The sequence below is a fragment of the Equus caballus genome, chromosome 1, assembly GCF_041296265.1.
Source record: "Equus caballus isolate H_3958 breed thoroughbred chromosome 1, TB-T2T, whole genome shotgun sequence".
NCBI lineage: Eukaryota > Metazoa > Chordata > Mammalia > Perissodactyla > Equidae > Equus > Equus caballus.
The window spans coordinates 198,249,069-198,272,079 of record NC_091684.1 but is presented as its reverse complement, the minus strand read 5'-3'; the positions used below and the strand labels follow the sequence as shown (position 1 = coordinate 198,272,079).

At 48.3% G+C, this 23,011-nt stretch overlaps 1 protein-coding gene across 29 annotated transcripts in view; it reads left to right on the top strand.

The window, feature by feature from the left end:
- NIN (ninein) overlaps positions 1-23,011 on the top strand; it is a 92,570-nt gene that overhangs the window by 21,718 nt on the left and 47,841 nt on the right. For 16 of the 29 annotated variants that reach the window (XR_011428846.1, XR_011428840.1, XR_011428839.1 and 13 more), the window contains exons 4-7: positions 7,371-7,460; positions 8,934-9,103; positions 21,471-21,510; positions 22,821-23,011. Coding sequence is in view for 19 of the 29 variants with exons in the window: in XM_023625100.2 (XP_023480868.2) it covers positions 7,371-7,460; positions 8,934-9,103; positions 21,471-21,510; positions 22,821-23,011 (491 nt within the window). In the remaining 10 variants the exon portion in view is untranslated. The remainder of the gene's footprint in view (positions 1-7,370; positions 7,461-8,933; positions 9,104-21,470; positions 21,511-22,820) is intronic. The other 13 variants (XR_011428844.1, XR_011428823.1, XR_011428817.1 and 10 more) reach the window with 1 other exon arrangement.

Sequence of the window (23,011 nt, the reverse complement as noted above, 5' to 3'; positions counted from 1 at the left end):
GTGTCTGTTCCCACCACGCCCCCGGGTGTTCCTGGGAGAACAGTCTTTCCGCTCAAACATTCTCCCACCCATTCTCAATGTGGCCCCACCCCACAGGCTGACTGGCCTGCTGGTGAGGGACAGAGACAGAAGGGTCAGGACCCACACACAGCGAATCAGGAGGCCACCTGGGTTCACCCCTCCTTCCCTTTAGGAAAGTAAAGGCCCCTTCACTCATAGGCCGTATTGTTGTCGGGCTGGAGAGAACTCCGCTATTTTACCTGTGAGCAAACCGAGAGCCAGAGAGGAGCACAGCGAAATTAAGTCTCACAGGTAGTGGCCGAGGATGATGCCGATGCTGTACCCCCGAGGGACGTGACCCCAGGAGGCTTTGGTTTAAGGCTATTAGCCCTCAGATAGATGAGCTGTGGGCAAACCCAGTCCTCCGTCAGTGCAGCCTGGCCGGAGAGATTCCAACAGATGCCAGAGGCAGCAGGAAGGCGTGAAAAGGGCAGGTTTCACTTGGTCATTAGGGACAAGGATGCCTCTGTCCTCACTGTTATTTGGCTGATCAGGACTTAATTCGTCTTCTGCCATAAGGCGCCATGGCTGTGGTTTTTTTGTCTTACCTTTTGAAATCAATGGACCTACTAGACTCAGAGGGAAAAGATTACCCTTAAACCGTGGAAGGAGACCGGGAACACGGGAGGGCGTAGCGCAGCCTTCGAAACTGAGCGGGTCAGGAGTTGCTATTTTATAACACCTGAGATTTTTATGAGTTAAAAATACCAGAGGCTGTAGCAGACTGTAATATAAAAGCCAGCTTGATGTGGTGGAAAGACCCTTGAGCCAGGAGTTATGAAATCCTGTCTCTGCCCTTCTGACTGGGTGGCCTTATATGTCACACCTCCGCGGTCTTTGGTTACCTCACGGAAAAGCGGTTGTACTGGAAAATACTTAAAATCCTTTTGGCTCCAAGATTCAATTGTGCTGTCTTCTAATGTCTAAATGACATTATCTAATTTTATGACAAAAGTTAGCTTTGTGTTTCTGTAAGATTCACCCGACATAAACTGACACTATAAAGTTCCCTTCCTAAGGACAAATGGCCAGTGTGTTTCATGCTTTCATATTCCTCTAATAAAGGGCGGTTATTTATAAATGATATAAAAGCAAAGCTGTGAGAGAAGATGGAATTAAGTCATTATTTCCAAATCTTGGGTTCTGCCATGTATAAGTTCTCTGAGGTGCAGTTTCTTTATTTTTAAAATATTTTTAAAATTATTTTTAAAATTAGGGGGTATGGGCTAGATTATTCTTTAGCGTGTTTTTAACTCTGATATTTATAATTCTAAGATTCTTAGGGGAGAGTCTTTTCCCTAAAAAGCAATAGTAATAATGATGACAACACAATGGAAAATACTGAAATTCGGGTAAGGGCAGAAAAATGGACGGGGGTGTAGGGAATCGTTTGTAAATTCCAGACTGGTTAACGTCGCCGGTGGCATAACTCCCTCACATCTACATGTACAATTTAATTTAAAAATCATCTTCCTGGAATAAGAGGGGGACAACAACTTAATTATGAGTTATTTATTCACTTTGCCACGGCTTTGGCTTACAGGATTTTGTAACGGACATGCTGGCTCTGAGCTGCGCGCCTCAACGTGCCGTCTGGATCTGCTCTCCAGAGGTTTTACCCCGTCTGATGCGCCGTGCGTTAGATTTCTGCTCTGCGGCGGATGTTAGCATAATGTGGGAGGCTCCTTGTCTCCCTGACCTGGTTGACGTAAAATGTCCTTCCTTTTTTGTCTGGTGAGGGAAAGGAAACTCAGGTTTGGAAGTGCCGAATCATGAGAAAATAAGATACGGCATGGTTTTGATGCAGGTCATTGGGGTTTTTGTCAAAACATTCCTAATTCCAGGAACCACCTGGTTTTAATCTTTCTCCTAATACTCTGAAGAAGCTATCAATATAATAAAGCTGTCTTTTCATTCACTCAGCGGACGTGCACTGAAGCGGGTCCTGTGCTCAGGCCTCGGGCTGGAGCCTGGTTTGCAGGGACTGAAGTTTGTGTTCACAACTGTGATGAGCAGCCGGGGGCCAGGTTCTGAGGGCCGGCCGAGGCCCTGTTTTTGGAGACATTATCCACAGACGGCCCAGCACCCATGCTCTGTGGTCCTCTCTGTGGCAGAGCAAGATAAGTAAGACCTTAGCCTCTGCTCTTAGCATCCACGAGATGCTGATAGTGAGGACCAGGACGTTTCTCTGAAAGTTAAAAGCAAAATGAAACCACGATCACTGTCACCTCCACCAACAGAAGAGGGTGTGAGGAGCCCTAAGCTCCGAGAATTGGAGACGCTCAGCCCACCGGTAGTCATAGGACCTTCCTGGACTGATATAAAGCAACAGGCACCAAAAACTATAAAAATGCCCTTGGTTAATCAAGGCCACTCTCAGACTTCCTGCTGTGGAAATAGTTATGGGTATGCACAAAGCTGTGTGCAATGACTATCCCTACAGTCATTTAAAACAGTGGGATATATATGTTTAAGCATAGATATTTGACCGTCTACTGGTTAGGCACCTGATGATGCATGTGTGTAATCAGAGACTCAGCGGCTACTGAACTGCAGAGGAATATTTATTGTTACGATGGATTTTACTAAGATGAGAAAGCAGCCTTTTACAAATACGTGTGTATGTGCAAAAATAAATACTCGTGTTATTTAAAATTAAATAAAAATGGCTGGCGAGGATTCTCATAGTGAAAGTTTGCCTGGGGGTTGTGTCGATGTGAGTTTATTCAACCCCAGTGGCTGTATAAGGGGGTTTCCAAACCAGGACGTGAAGATGACAGTTGTCTGCGGGAGTCTTAGAGAATTGGTGTGGCCCTCCCACGTCAGCCCATTGAGGAAGCGACAGGGGGTGACAAGGAAGAGAGAATTAGGGCAAGAACGAGAGGGCGGCAGCTCCAGTTTCTGAGATGATGGACTGGATAACGTCGTCATGCCTATGCCCTACTCTTACCCATTACAAAAAGCAAGGTTGAGGAGATTTGCTGCGGGATTGGGGGCTGGGAGACTCGCCCTGACTCTGCTCCCTGGGGCCCCACGCTGGGCGCCTTTCCTGCCTTGCTGGCCCCACAGGAGTCTGGGTGGAAGGACAGGACAGGCTGTGGCTGGAGCCTCCAGGGTAGGAGGTACCTGACGGACAGTGACCTTGCTCCAGGAGCTCCCCTAGATGAGGGGACTAGCCTTAGTGATGTTAAGTACTCCTCGCCCGGATAAGGACCGAGGGTCCAGGTCCATTTGAACCAAAGCCCTGGGTCTTCCCATGAAGCTGTGCGGCCCTGGAAAGCGTCAGAGTGCAGCCGGGTAGGTAATTCTAGCGTGCAAAATGCTTTTAGGAAAATATGACCATGATCATTGTTAAGCTGGGAGCTATTAACAGTGTGAGTTGCACTAAATTCATAGCAGAAAGTGTTCCGTGAAAGTTGTGCCAAGAAGATATGTGAAAGAAATGAGTTTTGAGTTGAGCCTTGAACGATGGGGAGGGTTCAGTTAGGTGAAATGTGAATCTCTGCCTTCTTCCCCAAAATGGCTCCAGAGGCCTGGCCTCCTAACAGGGACCAGGCTCATCCTCCCAGGAGGATGGGGAACAATCGTAGAATCATTATCAACTCAGAGTTTTTCCTCCTGACTGATCTTCAGCTGCCTCAGGGTTTGGACAGACCATCTAGTCAGACCAGTCAGCCCTGGGCATTACCAAGCCACACCATCCACCTCCCTGGCCCCCTTGAGGATGCTGCCATTCCCCTTGAAGCCTCCCTCCCAGGCAAGGCTAATCACAGCTACCCCATCACCTCTGTGACCGGACGCCCCTGTGTTCCAGCAAGAAGCATCACTCAGATCGGTAAGAACGGATGTGGAGGCTGCTCCTAAAATCCTGTCGTTGCATCCAAGGACGACCCCAAGGCTCCAGTTGGACATCTGTGTCGAGAGGGGAGCTGGGGAGGCCGGGCTAGTGGCCAGAAGCAGCTGCCTTGGAAAGGGCTGTGTGCCCACAGAAGCATGGGGTGATGCCCTGCTTGCTGATGACCTTCCCCAGAGGCCGGGAGCCACTGGAGGCAGAGGGAAGGGCAGATAATGCGCAAAGGCTTGCCCGATGTCGTCTTTGTCTGGCTCATTCTCTCTTGGCCTCTCTTCTCCCTTCCCTCCTCGAGCCGTCCCCTCCTCACCCATTTCTCCTTTCCACTGCTCCGGCTCACCTCCACCCTCCTCTCCTCCTTGGAGCCCCACTACTCACTTTGACCCTGCTTCTGGGTCCTCTCTCCGTTCTGTTCCTTCTGCTCCCCCTCCCTGCATGGGCCTCTTGGTCTCTGCCCCTCTTGTCTCCCCATACCTCTTGCTCTCTCTTTCCCTACCTTTCTTGTTCTCACTCTCTTTTTCTCTTCCTGTCTCTCTTCGTCACTGTCTCTCTCCATCTCTGTCTCCCTCCATGTCTGTCTCTCTGTCTCTCTGTCTCTGTCAGTCACTCTAGGTCTCTTTCCGTCTCGGTCGGCCCTCTGATTCCCTTCTCTCTGATCTGCAGTCAGGTGAGGGTTTGCGCTCTAAGTGTGTGATCCCTGGGTAGTGGCGTGGTCAGAGTAGGTGAGTAGGTGGGATGTGTGATGGGGCTGGTGGTGTTCATTTGCTGCGTGGCTGCCTTACCTGGGGCAGCTCCTTGGTGCCTGTCCTGAGGGTTGCACGTGCTTCCTTGGTGAGCACTTCTTATTTTCAGGTGGATTTCCAGAATCCTGTGAGCTCAGCAGAAATTGGGGGGGGGGGGGGGGGGTGCCGCCTGTGCCTGTGCTGAGGCCCTGTGGAAGGGGGTGATGTCTTGGCAATGATTTCTCAGGGTGACCAAGTGAGGCAGGAGGGGAAGTAGAAAGCAAGGGTCTGCATGAGCGATTCCAAATAAGAATACCAGCGCCATGAGGGCAGGGCTTTCTTCTTTAGATTCTTTCTTCTGGAAATATCCTCAGGTCATCTTTAGGAACAAGGACGTTTGTAAAACATACTTTGATAACATAAAAAATATGTTTCCAAAAAATGATAACATATCCATCTTATCCCTCAATGTGTACAACACAGTGCCCTGCCCGTGGCAGGTGCTCCATAAATGTGAGTTAGAGGAAGCTGCCTGATACTGGAGTGCATCTCTGAGACTCACTTTTAACTTTAACTTCCCATGTGTGTTGTGGATGCTGCTTCCTTCCAGGCCCTAAGCTTGTGTTTTCACAAAGTACTGACTGATACAGGCTTTCAGGTAACTGTTTCAGCTTCCTCTTGGTCCCGTTGCTTTGCCTTTGGCCGTCAGCGGGGCAGCCTGCATCACACAGGGGCCGGGTCAGTCCCAGGAGAGTGAGGAGTGTGTGCTGTACTGTGGGTTAGAGGTGGGGAAGGCAGGGAGCTGGGAGGGAGGAGGGGTGCCTGGAGGTTGTTTGTCCTGCCTGCGGCCGGCTCAAGCCCTCAGAGCAGCCATTCTCACTGACATTGTAACTCTATGCTCTTTTTGTTATAATTGCAAGACCTTCTGGGCCCAAGTCATGCATGTGCATGTGGTTCATCCTGACTCTGGAAGGTGAACGTTGTCACAGCTCTGGAGTGATTCTCCTTGGGACAGATGAGAGATACGGAGTAAAGAAAGTGGTGTCTGAGGATCCAGATTTTGTTTAACTTGTAAGGCTGGAAGGAATGGTATTTTTTTCATCTTCTGAACACCCCAACTAGATTTTTTTGTCCACCTGCTCTGTAGAGACCGTTAGTTGCTTTCGTATTTCTCCAGCAGTCTTCAGGGGATTGTCCCTACTCTTAGCCATGTGTTTGGTTTATGGAATAAAGCCTGGATCATCTAACCTGGTCAGGTAGGACTGCCTCAGAGCCACCTCTGGGATGGGTGCCACTTGTAATGGGCTCTCCAGGGATGGGGTCCAAGACTCCTTTAGGCTGGGCTTGTCTGCTTCGCTTCAAAGCCCATTTTTATTTTTACATGGTGAGGCTAAATAGGGGAAATGGGAAAGAAGGGAAAATGACTCTAAAGCTTGGCAATCCAGGTGGAATCTCAATATATGTTCAAGGACGTGAAGCCCTGAGGGCACGGCCATCCTTTCTGCTGTTGCACTGGCATTTCACATCTCTCCTGGAGCTCACAATTGGAGGGTTGTGAACACTTATGAAGGAAGCTATGTGGTGTAAATAATTTCATTTCTTGATAAATCAGATGGCCCCACGTTATCTGGTGTAGATAAAATTGTTCCAGGATGAAGCCCTGAAATGTGTGAATTGCATCTAAATGTGCTCCTAAAGTCGGTAAACTTTGCCCCAGGGCTGTGGTTCTGCCAGTCTTCGTTGAGCGTTGGTGTTGGGCGTTGGGCGTTGGGCGTGGTGAGCAAGGGGTAAGACGTTCTTTGATTTCATGCGTGAGAGTCTCCTAAAATCCCTGAGTTGCCTTCTGCTTAGGGGCCGCTGTGCGCTTGGGAAGGCCTCAGTGAGACTGGTCAGGAGGAGCAGAGTTTTCAAATGCTTAACCCGATGTTGGCCGGGACCGCGAATGTTCTCTCTGGGCCTCCTCGCATGTGCTGTCTCTCTTTCCCTCTCATCATGTAGGTGATGCTCTAACAGGAGAGGGATGAGTCTAAAGGTAACTTTTTAACTGGTGTGATTAGTCTAATTCTTTATCACATGGATGGTTTGGGAAATTCAGTATGAGGAAGCTTAATGCCCTGTTTTTCCTTTTTGCGTGCTAATATCTTTATTCCAAAAAGATAATACTGTTTAACAGATTTCTCTAGAAATTGACTTTGTGATGTATATACGTTCAGGGAAAGATGTTGAAGTTTGCTCAAAATTAGTTATAATAATAAAAGATAACAAAATAAAAATTTTTTAAACTTCCTGGCAACACAAAAATAAATGTCAATAAATAAAACAAAAACCCTAATTGTTCCCCATCTCTTACCCTCCACTGCTTAGAGAAAGAGCTGTTTCAGATCCACCAGAAACGGCATGGGGTAGTTAGTGAAAATAACTGGGGAACAATTTCACCCACAGGTGGGATTTGGGTCAGATCACAGTGGGTTTTTTAAGATGTTTGCTTTGTCTGATGGCGTTTTCTCTTCTGAAAAGGTGCAGCGCGCATTCAGAGCTGCTTTGCCACTTCCATGCCCAGGACCGAGGCTGTTCTCACACTGGGAAAACCCCGTGTTCCATTTCCTGGTGTTACACGTTTTCCTTATAAACTTTTCTAAGCCCCCATTGTCACTAATGGTGTATCTTGTTGTCTGCCTCTAAAATGTAAGAATACATACGAGTTAAGGATGGTTCTGCATTGCCTCTTATCTGACTAGCATCTGTGGGTGTCAGCTGCCAACAAGGAGCTCGGGTGTCCGGGCCGCTCCTGAGTACTCACAAGCTGACATGCTCTCTCCTGATGAAAGGTACCTTCAAATATGCATGCTGTTTTCAATATAAATTTTGCATGCGTGAACACTCCCCGGAGAGAATCGCTTGAGCTGATGAAATGACTTGAACTGGGACATTTAAAAAGCTGGATATAAATATCGCTATAAATCCTAGAGCAAGCATAAATACTTCACTCTGAGCTTCGGTGAGCATTTTCAGAATGCTTCTGACCACATCTGTGAAATCTGAGCTTACACCGGAGGAAGGGCGTGGGAGGGCGTGGAGGGCAGAGTTAGTCAACAGGGTCTCCGGTCCTCCAGGGAAAGCTGACCTGGTGTCAGTGGTGACAAAGGAAGGGTTTTGTCCTTTCAGTTATTATCTCATCAGCCCTCCTCGTCTAGATGACATGTGTGCACACCTCATCTGCTGTCTACGTGTCTGAGTTCAGACATATCTTGTTAAGACCATCATGTTCAAACAGAACACACATCATGTTCTCCACAGAGACGGGGTGTCTGTGTGGGCGAGAAGAACTGAAGTCAAAGCATTGCCAGTCTTTTGTATTTTAATGGAGTATTTTATTCTAATTCTTTGCAAGGTGCTAAAAAATCTATATTTAACTGACTTTGCATAGGGTGAAGTATTTATTTTATTGCTTTAAAGCTCTCCATGTAGAGAAGGGCTAGTGTCTGGTGGTGGTGGTGGTGGTTGAAACGGTGGTGGAGATGGTGGTGGTGGTGGTGAAGGTGGCGAATGTCGAACCTGAGCCATGTTCCATCAGAATGCTGAAGTCCTTCTTTAAGTTACGAGATGACTCTCCCATTATGCACGTTCCTTTTTATTTGGTACAGCACTGAAGCTCATGAAGAGAAAAGAACATAATATACCATTTTTCTTAATGCAGTTTCGCATTTACTATTTTATTCCACAGCTTTAATTTTATAATAAGATCTTGATGCCAGGTTTCATATAAGCGATGAGCTGTCATTAATTGATTAGGATCCGCTGTGTCAGTTTCTTTGTTCTGCCATCCTGCTTGTCTGAGGCATCAGACAGTGGATGGTGAACAAGGAGTCACTGAGGTACGAGAGGGGTGTGTTTCAGACTAGACTTTGCAGCGCTGATGTGGTGCTCTTTCTATCATCATTCTTCAAGACTTCCTCCCTTGTTAGTATGATCACGCCCTCTCCCTTTCTCCGCTTCATACACAGAACAAACATGGCCCCTTGCTCTGTCCTGATCTGAATCATTTTGAGTCATTCCCTCCCTGCCGGCCTTGCACTCCCATCACATGCAGGAGATGCTCGAGCGCTGTTAATCGTGTGGAATTAGAAGCTGCGCCCTACATCTGACCTGGTGGCTCGTCTACGCCCACATCCACCCCAACTGGCGAACGGTGGTGGTTTATTTTGGGGCTGGTATAAGAGGCTGTGTCTGAAGGCTGTGCGTGTCAGCCGGGGGCTGCGACTGTCATGTAATGTGGCCTCAACTTTTGTCTCCTTCCCCAGACTGCTCCCTAGAAGCTCAGCCCAAATACGTTAGAGGTGGGAAGCGGTATGGACGAAGGTCCTTACCTGAGTTCCAAGAGTCCGTGGAGGAGTTTGCGGAGGTGACAGTGATCGAGCCACTAGGTGAAGAGGCTCGGCCTTCACACGTCCCCACCAGTGACCACGATGAGGTAAGAACTGGGGCAGGTATGTCTACTGGGCCACAGGCATGGATCCTGACGGATGCCCGCATTGCTATGACGCCAAGACAGAAGAACTGAGGGCGTTTACGGCTTTTCTCGGTTGCCAACTACTTGCCAATCTTATTACTTGCCTTGTGGATGTGTACGGCTACTTCTTCTGTTGTTTGAATGTTTTCACCTCTGCTTCAACTTTTGGAGAGCTGACATTTCTGTGCGTGCTTTATGGTTATACATTTTTGAATTCCATTATTTTCATACTATCTGGGATCTGCCACTTCTAGCCCTTCATTGGAATACATCTCTCCCCTGGGCACTGTCGTTTTTAGTTAGGTAAAAAACTAACCAGCTCCCTGCCCCCAGACTCTACCACAGCATCCAGGACAGGTAGGGAATGAAAGCCGTGTGTAGACACTTTGAGAGCCGGTATCTTACCTTCTGTGGAGTAAAGAAGCTTTAAAACTCATTCTTGGCCCAGTGCTCAGCGTTGCCAGGTTCTTCCTACTGGTCCCGCCACACCCAGGCGCGTCTTGCTCTCCAGCAATCAGAGACTCGCTGCCTCCCTCATCTCCTTTCTTGTCGTTTTACACGTCGCCATGATTTACCAATAAAGGAGAAGCAGTAACATTTTCTGTGTCTTTTCTTCATGGCTCGTTTACCAGCATCCCATTTATAGAACGTGATTGAAAATGCCATGCTGAGCAAGCTCTAAATATTTCTTGCAAATCCCTGCTCAGACTGGGGATGCAAATATTTCAGATGCTAATATAAACTGGAAAAGAGACAAAGTGGCTCAACTTTCTCAAAATAGTCTGTAGCTTGTAGGTCGATTTGGGGGTGTGTTCATCACCATCTGACTTCCACATTCAGCTTGCTGAGACCTATAGGAAGCTTGCTCCAGTGAGATCCCCCGCAGTCAGACATCTCGCATCTTCAGCTTTCAGCAATACCCACAAACCCAAAGGTAACTGGAAAGAGCCCAAGAGTTGGGCAGATATAAGCAGCCATAAGCACTGTCGTTTAGAAGTCGCATGACTGGTCTGCGCATCAGAAGTCTGCACCATTTTTTTAAGACCAGCAGGACATGTCCTCACAATAGGAGTGAAGGAGCTGTGCAGAAATGCAGTGAGGAGAGATGGAGGAAGCCCCGCTGGAGAACGGAGAGAGAGAAACCACACTGGTGTGAGAGCAGTGTGGGTGAGAGGGGCCGGCTGGGAACAGGAGAGGCGGTGAGAATAGAGAGGAGGACACTGCCTGGAATCACCCGGCCAGTTGGCCTGGCCACAGGCTGCTTCCCATCTGGGTTCAGCCAGCTGCAGACCCTTTCCTGGGTCCCTTTGAGAATGCAGACAGGCCCCTTTCCCCCGTAAAACACATATGCTCGCAGGCACAAAAATGTTGCGTACACAATTGCAGGGAGGCAAGCACTTTGCAAACTTCAGTTGCTGGGGCGTTTGCGGTATTTATCCTGCTGTCAGGAAGGCGTCCTTTTATGACGTGAAGTCTGTTTCCTAACCCTGAGCAATGTGGAGTGTACAGGAGTCACTTCTCCACGCGAGAATGGAGAAGTGTGTCTCAGCGCACAGGGTGCACTTATGTCGTTGGGAAAACACTTTTAGGTCTAGTATCGCCTTTCTCCAGCTCTTTTCAGTACCCAGGGCGTTATTATTTGGTTAGAAGTAATCAGCAATTACTTATTTTTTGGCAAGACGGTTTCTCATTACCACCTGGGGACCCAGAAGGCTGGTGGGCAGCACTGGCTCTGCTGCTGGCAGTGTGTTTCTCATCTCATCTCCCGACTTCCAGGGAGATTTACTACTTAAAAAGTGAGGCTCTGGGGGTCAGCCGGTGGTGCAACGGTTAAGTTTGCATGCTCCACTTCGGCAGACGCGGTTCCCGTGTTCGGATCATGGGCGCAGACCTGAGCACCACTCATCCAGCCATGCTGTGGAAGGCGTCCCGCATACAAAATAGAAGAAGATGGGCATGGATGTTAGCTCAGGGCCAGTCTTCCTCAGCAAAAAGAGAAGGATTGGCGGCAGATGCTAGGTCAGGGCTAATCTTCCTCACCAAAAAACCCCCCAAAAATGAGACTCCAGTTTCATATATAAATAAAGATAAGAGTTGAGACCCAAGTCTGGATGAAACCTTGCTGCTTGTATCTTAGAAAAAGGGTGTGTTGGGGGAACCTTTTCTCCCCGATGGACTCTGGCTTCCCTGACTCCTGCAGAACCTCTTAGCCGAGACCTTTGTTCCACGTAGAAGCTGCTGGTGTCCAGCTCCCACCGCCAATGGAGCAGAGACAGAGGCTGTGGAGCGTCATCTCTCTTGGTCTCTATTCTCGGAGGCCTCCTCCTGACTTGGCTTCCAGAGTTTGTGGTACCCACCCCAGAAAGCCCACAGGAGGACCAGGTTGTTATCTTGTTGTCTTTTACCCTGTCCTTTTTAGATGGCTAAATGTGGACTCAAACCAAAGCTCATCCAGCTGCTTTCTTGCCTAAAAATGAGGTGTTTTGTGAGCGGAGTTGAGCCTGTCAGTTTTCAGATCGATTCATCACTTTAAAAAACTAAGAGCTTCCCATGTGATGTGTGACATGTTTGACGTTCCTGTGGGCAGTGAGAGGGGCCAGACCCAGCTTGTGCAGGAGCCTGGCCGTGGGTCACCCTCGCTGCCCGTGGCGCGGCAGTCTGCTGGCGTGGTTTCGTCCGTGTGTCCGTCATCCTGTACGCCGTCGTGTCAGGATGGCGTTCCTGTTTCCTGGCTGGATTCCATAGCAGCCTCGGCAATTTGGGGCCACTAGGTTGGCCAACAGCAGTTCGTGCCCTGGGCAGTGTAGGCTTGTACTAGAAATACCCCCATCGCTTCTTCCGAGCCGTCCAGGTCCCCTGTCCTAGAGCAGCCCCAAGAGGGGGCATGCAGGGAGGGAAAGGCTCTCAGTGACCTGCAGGGTTTGTTCACTCTTTACTGTGAGGGGAGATTTCTTGTGCTCTTGGCTTCTTTCTGCTCCCTTCCGGTTGCTGAAGCCCTTGGGCGTGAGGAATGGATTCCTCAGGCGTGTTCATCAGCGGCTCAGACTTCCTCTCAGGGCGGCTGGGCCCCACTGAAGGGGGGAGCGGGGCCGGGTCTCCCACGGTGAGCAAGTCTAAGGAGCCGTCACAGGGAGCTGGCCACGGGCCCTCTGAGTTTCTTCAACTCCTGGATGCAGGCTTGGGGGTTCCTCACCTCCTTCTGACTGTGGTTTCTTCCGCTCTCAGACGTGCCTGATTTTTCCTAGGTGACCTCAGAGGTTTTGATGGAGACAAAGGGCCTGACTCTGTTGTCGGAAGTTAAATGGGGGGAGTCTGGCTGTGGCCACCCAGCAGGAGACTAATTTTAACTCTAGGATGAATCAGCTTATTATTTTACTTCTCTGAGGATGTGGGGAGGGGTGGGCAGTGGAGTGGAATGGTGTCACAGCCCTCGGGAGAGCCATTCTCGGAGTGGCTCGCTTCCCTCTAGGAGCTCATGCCGTGGGGACATGTGAGCCATCAGTCATCTGAAGGGATAACCCGTCATCCCCCCCATGACAGGGACTCGCTGCGAGTTCACAGCTCCTTCCGGCTCCTGGGGGAGGGCTGACACGTGATTCCTGCATCCCTCTTCTCTCATACATATAATGGAAATTATAGGTACTTCTCAGTGGTCATGCTTCTCTGCAGCCCACCTGTGACTCACCCTGTCCCATCCACCCAGGAAAACAGAAATGCAGGTGGGTGAGAGCAATGTTGTTGCAGAGACTGCTTCCAAGTAACCAGACGAAGCTTCAGGCTGCAGTAGTTACAGCGATTGGAACTCCTCCCAGGACCAGTCTCGGTGGCTGTTGTGACGTGGTGCCCTGGGGAGACCTGCATTGTTACTGTGTGACAAACGCTCCGCCACCTGGGCTTCATCCCCTGAACAGACTGTAGGAGAAGAAGCCTCGTTGTGAGGTGTTTCTGGTTGTGTTCGACTTTTGTTTCGGTTCATGTATGTTAAAGCCCTAACATCAACTGTAAAGATTTTAATCACCTCCGTCCTATCCGCACCCCCACCCCCCAGCTTTATTTAGGCAATTCGATTCTTTCCTGCTGAAACAGAAGACGTCTAACCTGGCTGTGAAGCGTCCTCCCTGGTTTAGTGACAGGGCCATAAAGCCACAGGGAGCGGCCACTGTGATTTCGCTAAATTTTCAGCACTGGAACGTGTATTTCAGAGTTTCATTTGGAAACCCTGAAGCAGAAGGTGCTGATTCACAGCGACAGGTGGGTTCCACAATCAGCTAGATTGTGCCTTCACCTTCCAATTTAGTGTGTTTATCTGGCAAAGGGATCCCTTGGGAGTCTGACCTCTCATCTCAGGTGGTTTTGAAGGGAAAGTGGTGATTTTCCTTTTTTCATGGGATCATTTTCACTCGAGGCAATTCACTGGGGCCTTCTATTCTGAATGAATGCAGACTAACAAAGGGCACATTCTCGATTCCACCCTGAGGTGCGGTCAGTGAGAGGGTTTGGGTTGTCATTGTTTTTGCTTTATTTCGTTAAGAAACAGAGGTGAGTTTTTAGGTTTGGAAGAGTACGTTTGTCCCCGTTTTATAAGCATATATACAATGGCTACTGAACTGACCTTGAATTTTATGCTCATGTTTCTTCTAAGGGTAGCTGGAAGAAGAAAAAAAAAACAGGACTAATCTCAGTTCTCTCATGTTCCCCAGACCTGGTGGGAAAGGCGGGCAGTTGCTACAGTCGGGGCGGCCACCCTGCTTTCTGCCCTCATTGAAAACAGGGGGCACTTTGTTGACTGTTTCCCTCCACGGGGAGTAAACCGGGTCTAGAAAGATGCTTATCAACAGCAGGAGGCTTAAAACAATCATTTCTTCAGCTGCAGACAATAGTGTGTAAGGCGAACTGTGCGGCCTTGAGAACCTGAGGGAACATTAGAACCAACGGGGCCCAGAGCAGACGCGAGCCAAGGCTGAGGTGGGGCTGTGGGGGCAGGAGGCTGGCTGGTGATGGTTGTTTAAAACTGGAAAAAAACCAAAAGAAACCCAAAACTGACTTTTACTACCCTTCATAAAATCAAACTTCTACAAGAAGTGTTAAACTGACTTATATTCTCCTCATGTTCATTTTCATATATGCATAACTTTGCAGTTAACCCTCATGAATTATTCATTTACATTGTATGGAATAAATATTTAATTCCGGAGCAAACTTCTTGATAACTGAGAGGCATTCTGCTAAGAGCTTTTGTAGGTGAAGTGTATCTATTTCCCAGTGACATTTTTTGTTCTGCTCTCTGACTGACAAAGTAAGCAGTTTCGTTACCTATGCCCTTTATTTCCGTCAAACAGTATGGCAACGTGAGGATAGGTTTTTCCTGATGGAATTCCAGTGTTTCCCTTTATATTTCCGAAGTCTGTTAGATCATCTGGCTATTCCCAGAGATGAAACACATACTCAAGATGCAACTGTATATCACTTGAAAGTCATCGAAAGAAGCCCCTTCAAAGCTCACGAGACGCCTCTCGTCCAGACACTGACGCAGCTCCCAGGCTCCCGCTCTGTGGTTCCATGAGGCTTCCTGACCTGCTCCCAGAGGGAATCCCCTGGAGTCCGCCCCACCCCCGCCTCCTTCCCGGTCAACAACTTCTAATATTTATTTTCTAACTAGAAATAAAACAGACAACACATCAGAAATTAACAAGTTAATTTTAATGATAATGTAACATTTCCCAACTATACCATTAAGTATTTTTCAGATAGAAAAGCGGTATTCACTATCTGTTGAGCAGCTCTGATGAACAGGGTACATGAGCAGACGTATTAAAAAATCCCTCTCCTTTAAAGACTTTAGAATCCAGTGAACCAAAACGAGGCCCCAGCCTTGGTGGGAGGAGAGGCTTAAGGCTCAAACTCGTTTAAATTCCGCATTTCTTCCCACTGGCAGTACTGAAGCCTTTTGGCAATCCAGCAGGACTCATCTAAGTGTGTGTGCATTTAAAAATTATACATTAGTTCCCGTTATCCTCAGCACTTGTAGCTTTTAATTGCCTTTAAAGATAAAAGGGCTGATTTGCATTCTGGTCTTGACAGCCCGGCCAGGAGCAGCTTGTCCTGGGTTTAGAGCAGAGAGATGGGGCAGGGCTGCCAGCCCCTACTGTGGCCGCTTTGCCTTCAGAGGTGGGAGAGCGGGAAGTGAGCAAGGTCCCAGGAAGCGTGTCCCTGTGGAAACGGCTGGGCACTTAACTTCAAGTACCCGGCTCAGAGTATGGCTTCGTAAATATTTAGGACTGTTAGTTAAATACACCATAGACGCTGTGTTTTAAAAAGTCCTAAAGTTTCCATGGTAAGCATTCTCCGAAACTGATTTGTTTTTCTTCCAAGACTTCCTGTGCTCGGCTCCGTGTGCAGCTCTTGTAAAATGAACACGACAACTCGGTTATTTGGGGAGCTTTGTTATTCTAGCACGTTTCCTTCCTCCCCTCTCTGGGCTGGCAAGGCTTTCCCCTTTCAAAGAAAAAATCTGCTTAAGGCTGCTGAGATCAGCTCAGCCCCCTCTGCTGGGAGAGAATAGCCTGTGTGAGCCCCATAATCGTTTTAATTAGCCGTACATTCTGAGGGGCACAGAGGTCTGCACCAGAGCAGATGGCTGGTGGGGGCTGCGGCTGGCCTATTGTGGGCAGGGGCCCGCAGGCTGCAGATGCTGGCCCAGCCTGGGGGCTGGAAGCCCAGGATCCAAGAGGCGGGGGCCATCTGCTCCACACTCCGGCCAAGCAGGTGTCCCTCCAAAGAAAGTGTCCCCAGAGCAGTGCCACCGCGTGGCCCACGGGCACGGGGCACCCTCGTCCAGCTGTGGGATGTCCAAGGGCTGACCACAATGGCCAGCCCGACAGTGAGATGCACAGCCCAGAGGGTGGGTATGGGGCCCCCTTTGTCTGCCTGAGGTGTGGGGGCTTCTTCTGCAGCAGCCGTTTGGGGGCCAGGCAACCTCTGACCCTCTCCCCTCTGCGCTCTCAACGGAACTGTTGGCCAGCACACCTGGCGTGTCATGTGGAAGGGCAGGCAGCCCCTGCCCACTGTGGCCGCCCAGGGACACTGTCCCCATGGGGAGGCCCTGCGCCTGAGTTGAGTCAAACGTTGATTGCTTCTTCACAGTCACATGCTCAAAGCTGTAGTTTCTACAGATTGTCCTCTGGGTTTGTTCTTAAAGCTGACGCTGGCCTGCCTGCTTCTCTCCTCTGCCCTCCACTAGTTTTGAACGTCCAGGTGGTAGGCACAGTAACTGCAGTGTTTATTTACTCAGACACTTAGCACTTGTTTCATAGCAGGCACCGTTTTAAGTGCTTTCCAAAGATTAGCCCTCCGTGGGAGGGAACTGAGGCACTTAGAAGTTAAGTAGCTTGCCCAAGGTTGCACAGCCAGAAGGTGGTGGAGCTGAAATTGAACCCAGGGAGTCTGGCTCTGGCGTCCAAATCCTGCACCACGTCATTGTTCCGGCTGAAATAATGGCAACAGCTAACGTTTCCTGAGTGCCAGGCAGGTGCCACCACATCCCCCTCAGGTGGGTCATCCCCACTGGGCAGAAGTGGCCAGAGCCCAGGCCAGAGCACAAGGCCGCAGAGCCAGGCTTAACCCAGTGTTGCTGCCGGAACCCTTCACACACGCACACTATCATTTTGCCGCCAGAGTGGGGAGTAGCTGAAGTGCCACAGATCAATTTTTTAAAAATTTATCCGTATTTATTCTTTCTCCAGCAAGAGGCTGCATATGATTTCAGGGGAAGAAATGAAAAATCCTTTTTTATGAATTACTACTGAGAACACCTCGCAGCAGCTGTCCCTCCCTCAGCCCCCACTTTTCTGGAGGTTTTTGTGATTATCTCCTTTCCAGAGCACATGGCTGGGCTGCGTCTGGAGGCCACCGGCCAGGCTTTCACTGCGCCGGTGGATGTCAGTAATTTAAACAGCCTTGTTCCAGAGCGATGCCTCCCTTTATTGGTGGAGGTCCCATAGCCCATGATCCAATCCCCCAAACCTTGTAACCCGCCTTCTCCTCCCTCTCCCCCTGCTTTTAATTGGAACTGCTGGCCCCAGGCAGTGAGAATGAAAATAAATGAACTGTGAATGAATTGAATCTCCCCTCGCTTCTCCCTCCCCTGAAATTGCAATTTAATAACAAACGTCAGCCGCCACGTGCTTCCCTCCCTCTTAGGAAAGAACAGACCCTTGGCGGAGTGGAGAAGCATGGCGCTGTCAGGCAGTCAACTCCATCTCCAGTTGAGTGGTCTTGGAATGAAAATGTAGCTAGTAGCATGAGTTTGCTTCTGCTTCTAGCAGGGCTGGTCCTGGCTGCATCTCTGCTGCTTATACAGGGCCATGGGAGAGATGCTTGGGAAGTTGTTACCCCTGGAGATTAGCCCTGACCCCATCACCACGTGCCCTAAGAGTTGGTGTGAAGTCATTTCAGGTGCCAGTGCTGCCTGGGGTTTAGAAGGCTGTGCCATCCCTGATGCCATTGGGTTAGGCTCTCCCAAGAAGGCCTCTTTTGGATGCTCATGGTCATAGTCCCCAAGGCAGATCTCGGGCGAGCGTCCCTGATCTTTCCACACTCTACTGGGCTTGGGAGGCACTGGCACCCGCAGCTCTCACCCTCCTGAACAGCACCCGGGCTCACGCCGAGCCTTCTCCACCCTCACGGCCCCGGTGCTGGAGGACGTGCACAGGTTGCAGAGTGTACACACCAAAGGGAGAGGGCTTTCCCCTTCTCCCCGCCCCCAGCTCACAGGAAATTCCTGCAGTGAGAATCGAGGGCAGGTGGGCAAAAGAAACAGTGAAGCGGACCTATTTATATTACATAAACAACATTTATAGCAGGAAAGAAAATAAAATTGTTCCCATATGCCCTCAGCCAAATGTATCTATTTTTATTATGTTTCCTTCCAGTCTTTGTCTAATTGTAGAAACATTTTGCCAGCAGTAATCATAGTGTGGATAACATTGTGGTTATGGTCTTTCATTTAACTTTTCAGAAGATATTTTTCCATGTTCTTACATGGTTTTATAATCATACTTTTAATGACTACATTATGATGTGTCATTATGCTTTATGCCCCTTTGTTGAATATTTAAATTGTTTTTAGTACTTTACTGTTACAAAAAGTACTATAATGTACATGCATTTTTTTCTTTCTTTCATTTTATTGCCGTCAGAAATCGTGTGAAATTATTGAGCCAAAAAGTATGAACATTTTTGTGGCTTATGATACATAAGACCATTTTCTTTACTAAAAGGATAATATCCATTTTCATTGCTACTGGTATCATATACACAGGCCTATTTTAAATCATAAACTTGAGGTAATAAAAGTCATTTTTAAATGCTTTGCTAATTTAATGGGAACAAAATGATTGTGTGGTTTTAATGTATACTTCTTCGATTGCTGTTGAGATGAAACTTTCTCCATATTTGTTTGTATTGCCTCTTAGGTGATTTGTTTTTTCATATTCTTTGAATATCTGCTAGAGGCTTGGCATTATTCTTACCAATTTATAGGAATAACTGATACCTCCCGAGGTCCACCAAATTAATGCTTTAAACTTAAATGTGGTAATGAAAAAAATCTGCAAATATAAATTTAATATGTATTACGTAATCACATGTCCAATGAAAATAATACATTTTTATAGTGCTTATTATGTACCAGGCACAATTCTAAGCATTTGACCCAGCTCGCTGATATAGGTACTATTTTAATCCCATTTTATAGATGGAGAAACTGAGGCAAAAGAGGTTATTAGGAAACTTGTCCAGGCCCAATCTGGTAGGTGAGCCAGGCTGCAGAGACAGGCAGTCTGGCTTCCGCATCTGTGCTGTGAGCCCCAAACTAGATCTCCTGTTGGTTAGGGGTGACAGCCCGCAAAGAGGGCAGCAGGGAAGTCCTGATCTGGGGAGCGAATCAGATCTGTGCACCCAGTCCCAGGGACGAGGTCGAGTCCTTGGCATATTGGCGCCTTGGCTCCTGTGAACTAATTGCTCACTATTTTAAAATGAATTGAGAAGTGAACAGATGTAAGAAATAAACTTGTATGTAGCGAGATACACAGCTTGTTGCTTTAGGAATTGTTGCCGAGAGTTTCTGAAGGGCTGTGTGTGTGTGTTTCCAACTGTATATCTCGGTGGGGACCTCCTTCACTGCTCGGGTCCAGCGACACGACATACGCCCGCCATCTCTCCCATCAGTTTATGCTGTTTACCAATCATCGCCTGCGTGTGACTTGGTAGGTTTCTTGTGACCACTGGTTCTTGGATCATAGGAACCTATTTTATTTGCTTTAGGTGGGTTTAATGGGTTTAATTTCAGTGTTTCCAACTTATATGCTGAATAATGAAGTTCCAGAACTTTGGACACCACAGTAGGATGAGCATTTAAATCATTGCTCTGTTGGGTGAGGAAATAAATGTGGACAGACAGGCAGGCAGGATGCATTTATTACTGAGGCTTTATTGATTTAAAATTTTTAATATAAAAATAGTTGAATTCTACCCAGAAACAGTTATTTAAGAAAATCCGTGGAGGACTGTTTACCCCATCTCTCCCTCTCAACCCCCACCACGCCTCCTCCATCCACCAGGTTTGAGATGTGTCTTTGTAGAAATGTGGGCTGGTAAAGGTGTAATCACAAACAAGCCAGCAGAAATCACCGTGCCCTAATTCTGTTTCCATGGGCACCAGGGGTATTCGTGACTTTCAGTTGCCTGAACGAATTGTAGGGAACCTGTATATTTTGAATTGTGGCCTTTTGATGTCTTCGGTAGGGCAAGAATTATCCATCTCAGCACCGTCAGTTTGAGCTTTCAGTTTAGTGTCACAAAATGCGGTGAACTCTGAACTGGTCTCTCCTCCATATCATTCTAAGTACAAACGGAACTGCGAATCCTGGTAGACAGTGTCCTTTGGTAAGAGGAAAGGACTCGCCTAAGGAGCGTGGAGGGGGCAAAGGAGATGTGCTCAGGACCCTGAGAGAGGAACTTCCACTCACACCACTGAACAAGCGACTGGAATTCCACGTTTAATCTAACAACTGTAGGTGGCACCGTCTGCCCCGAGGAGGCCACGCTCTGGAGCGGGAGTTGATCAGGCCTGCTTTCCTGCTGAGTTGGTCTCGGGATTCTAAGAGATGAGCTCGTCTTGTACCGTTCAGCCCTCGCAGAGAATGGGCTGGTTGTGTGTCACCAAAGGCAGCTTCCTTCATGAAGTCAGATCTATGCTGAGGCAGCGGCCGGGTTTTGAAAGAGAGGTTCAGCTTTTCTCAGCAGGGCTTCCTGCGATGGTGGGAGAACTTCCCAACAAGACTGATGAGGCAGCTCGCCCACTGCGGACCCACCTGTTGCCGCGCTGACCATGGGGCAGCAGCTGGGTTCGGTTCTGACTCGTGCCCTGGAGGGTGCGCTTGTGCACACACCACAGCTGTGTGCTGTGGCCTGGAAGAGACCCAGTGGTAACACAGCCCAATAAGAGGGCAGAATGTCCAGCTCAGATAAACGACCCGCTGTTAATGTAACTTACTGGTGATGTGTATTTTATTTAACCTGAGCTTTCTTGCTGCCTGTTTTGGGTTGCATCTCTGTCCCCTCACTGTGCCACGCAGACACACTGGGCTCCTTCTTGCCTCCATCCTTCAGCAAACAGTCACTGCCCCCTTCTCCTCGCTTGGCTGTCTCCAGTTCATCCTTCAGGTCTTAGTTTAGACATTGCTTCTTCCAGGAAGTCTACCCTCATCTCCCAAGTTTGAAGGATCCCGTTTAGGGACCCTCATAGCATCTTAAACTTCTCCATCACAGCACTTCATACACTGTGATATTGTACTTGCTGTTTCCTTGTCTGCACTTCTTCATTAGCACATAAACTTCTTGAGGCAAGAAATATGTTTGTCTTGTTCATAGTTGTATTCCAAAGATCTAGCATAATACCTGGCAGCCAGTAAACGGTTACCGAAGAACAAATTCATAAATGCATGCATACTAACCCTTGTTGGTTGGTGGATTCTGAATATTGCTGTGGCTTGGTTTTATTGGTTGTGACAGGTTTCACCGTTGAATAAGTGACCTCACAAATGTGAAAGGCAAATCCCTGGTGAAATACTGCAGGAGGCGGTGTGTGGTGTTTCTTAGCAGTCTCCTCGCGCCTGGCTGGCTGGCTGAGGAGAGCCCACCTGGATGGAAGCAGTGGAGGCCTGTGTGACTCACTCAGATGATGCTTTCAGAGCTGGAGAGAGATCTGGCCTTGGGGAAAGTGGCTAAGTTCTGAAGCATGCTAATCTCCTTCTCTTGCCTTCTCCAGCATTGGAAGACTCAGCACAGCGAGGAGTACGAAGCGGAAGGTAGGAACTGAGCGTGCGCCTGGCCTGCTTGGGAAGGAAGGCTGCCGGCCCCAGTCTCCACCCCCTTCCTGCGCCTCTTAGCCTTCTTCCTGACAGCCTTGCATGCTGGCGGCCAGCTAAGAAGTGACCTTGACCACAACAGCAACAAAAAATTCATTCCTAATTGATAGCTCGTAATTTTAAAATCCTAGCATTTAACATCATGCAAGATACGGCAACTAAGACGCAGAATTTCACGTATGGGCTAATTACTCTTCTACAGACTTTCAAATTAATCTGTGGGCAGTCCTAAACTAAATGGTGACCTATTAAAATGCACCCCTTGACAAATTTCAGATGTTTTTGAGAAGCATCGAAACGCGTTGGTCTGCTGGCCAGCAGGTGGCGCTGTGGTTCAGGGGACAGAACCCAGCCTCCCACTGCCTCCCCGTTCATTACCTGTGCTCAAGAGTAATGACAGTGTGTCCTCTGCGTCCCCAACCCGCAAAGACGCAGCAGGAATGGGCTCATTTCTTCCAGAAATAGTAGAGGTAGCACTAAATGCTCTTCTCAGCCCTCTGAGGTTCTTCCAGGCACACAAACTTGCACCAGTAATTATCTATGTTTAAGTAATGGCTTTGCAGAATCTGCAATATGTAAGTGGAAAATTTAACTAGAAGTGAGAACTTAGTGGAGGATAGATTTTGATTTTTAAGTAAGTGGTTTGATCCTTAAGTCTTCAAATAGAACTTATGCTTAATCTGTAGATAATTAGTAACTTGTTCCTTGCAACCATTTATTCTTTCAAGTGGGACTGTAGGTCAGAATGCTTATGTGTGTAAAGATTTGGGAGGAGGCTGATCTTGTGATTTTTGTGATTATTTTATGACATTTATCATGAAGTTATTTCCTTATCACTAAAAGCAATTCTGGTGCTTAGACTAGAAAGAAAGTGGAGACAGAATCTGGCAGCCCTAGTTGAGGCAGGGCATGTGGAATGGCTGTCAACCAGCCTTTTCTTCCCATCACACCGAAGCCTGGGGCTGTGCGTGTGTTCAGTTGGAATAACAAGCCTAGACCCGGGGCGTGACTGCCTAGGACGTGGCGTTTCTTACGCGGGTGTGACTGCCAGTGAGCAGCAGTGCCTCGTGGCTCCAGTTGCAGCCTGAGGACCAGTGGTTCCATTTCATTTGAACTTCAGGATCAAATCAAAATGGACTCAACATTTACAGTCTTTTTTCTTATAATACTTTCAAAAACCACATTTTTCTTTGAGAATAGGCTCTCTTTGTCATTCCTTTGGGGACAAGACAATGTATGCTTTATTTCAGGCCAGTTGAGATTTTGGAACCCAGATGATTTGAATGCCTCACAGAGTGGGTCATCCCCTCCCCAAAACTGGATAGAAGAGAAGCTGCAGGAGGTTTGTGAAGACTTGGGGATCACCCGTGATGGTCACCTGAACCGAAAGAAGTTGGTCTCCATCTGCGAACAGTATGGTTTGCAGAGCATCGATGGAGAG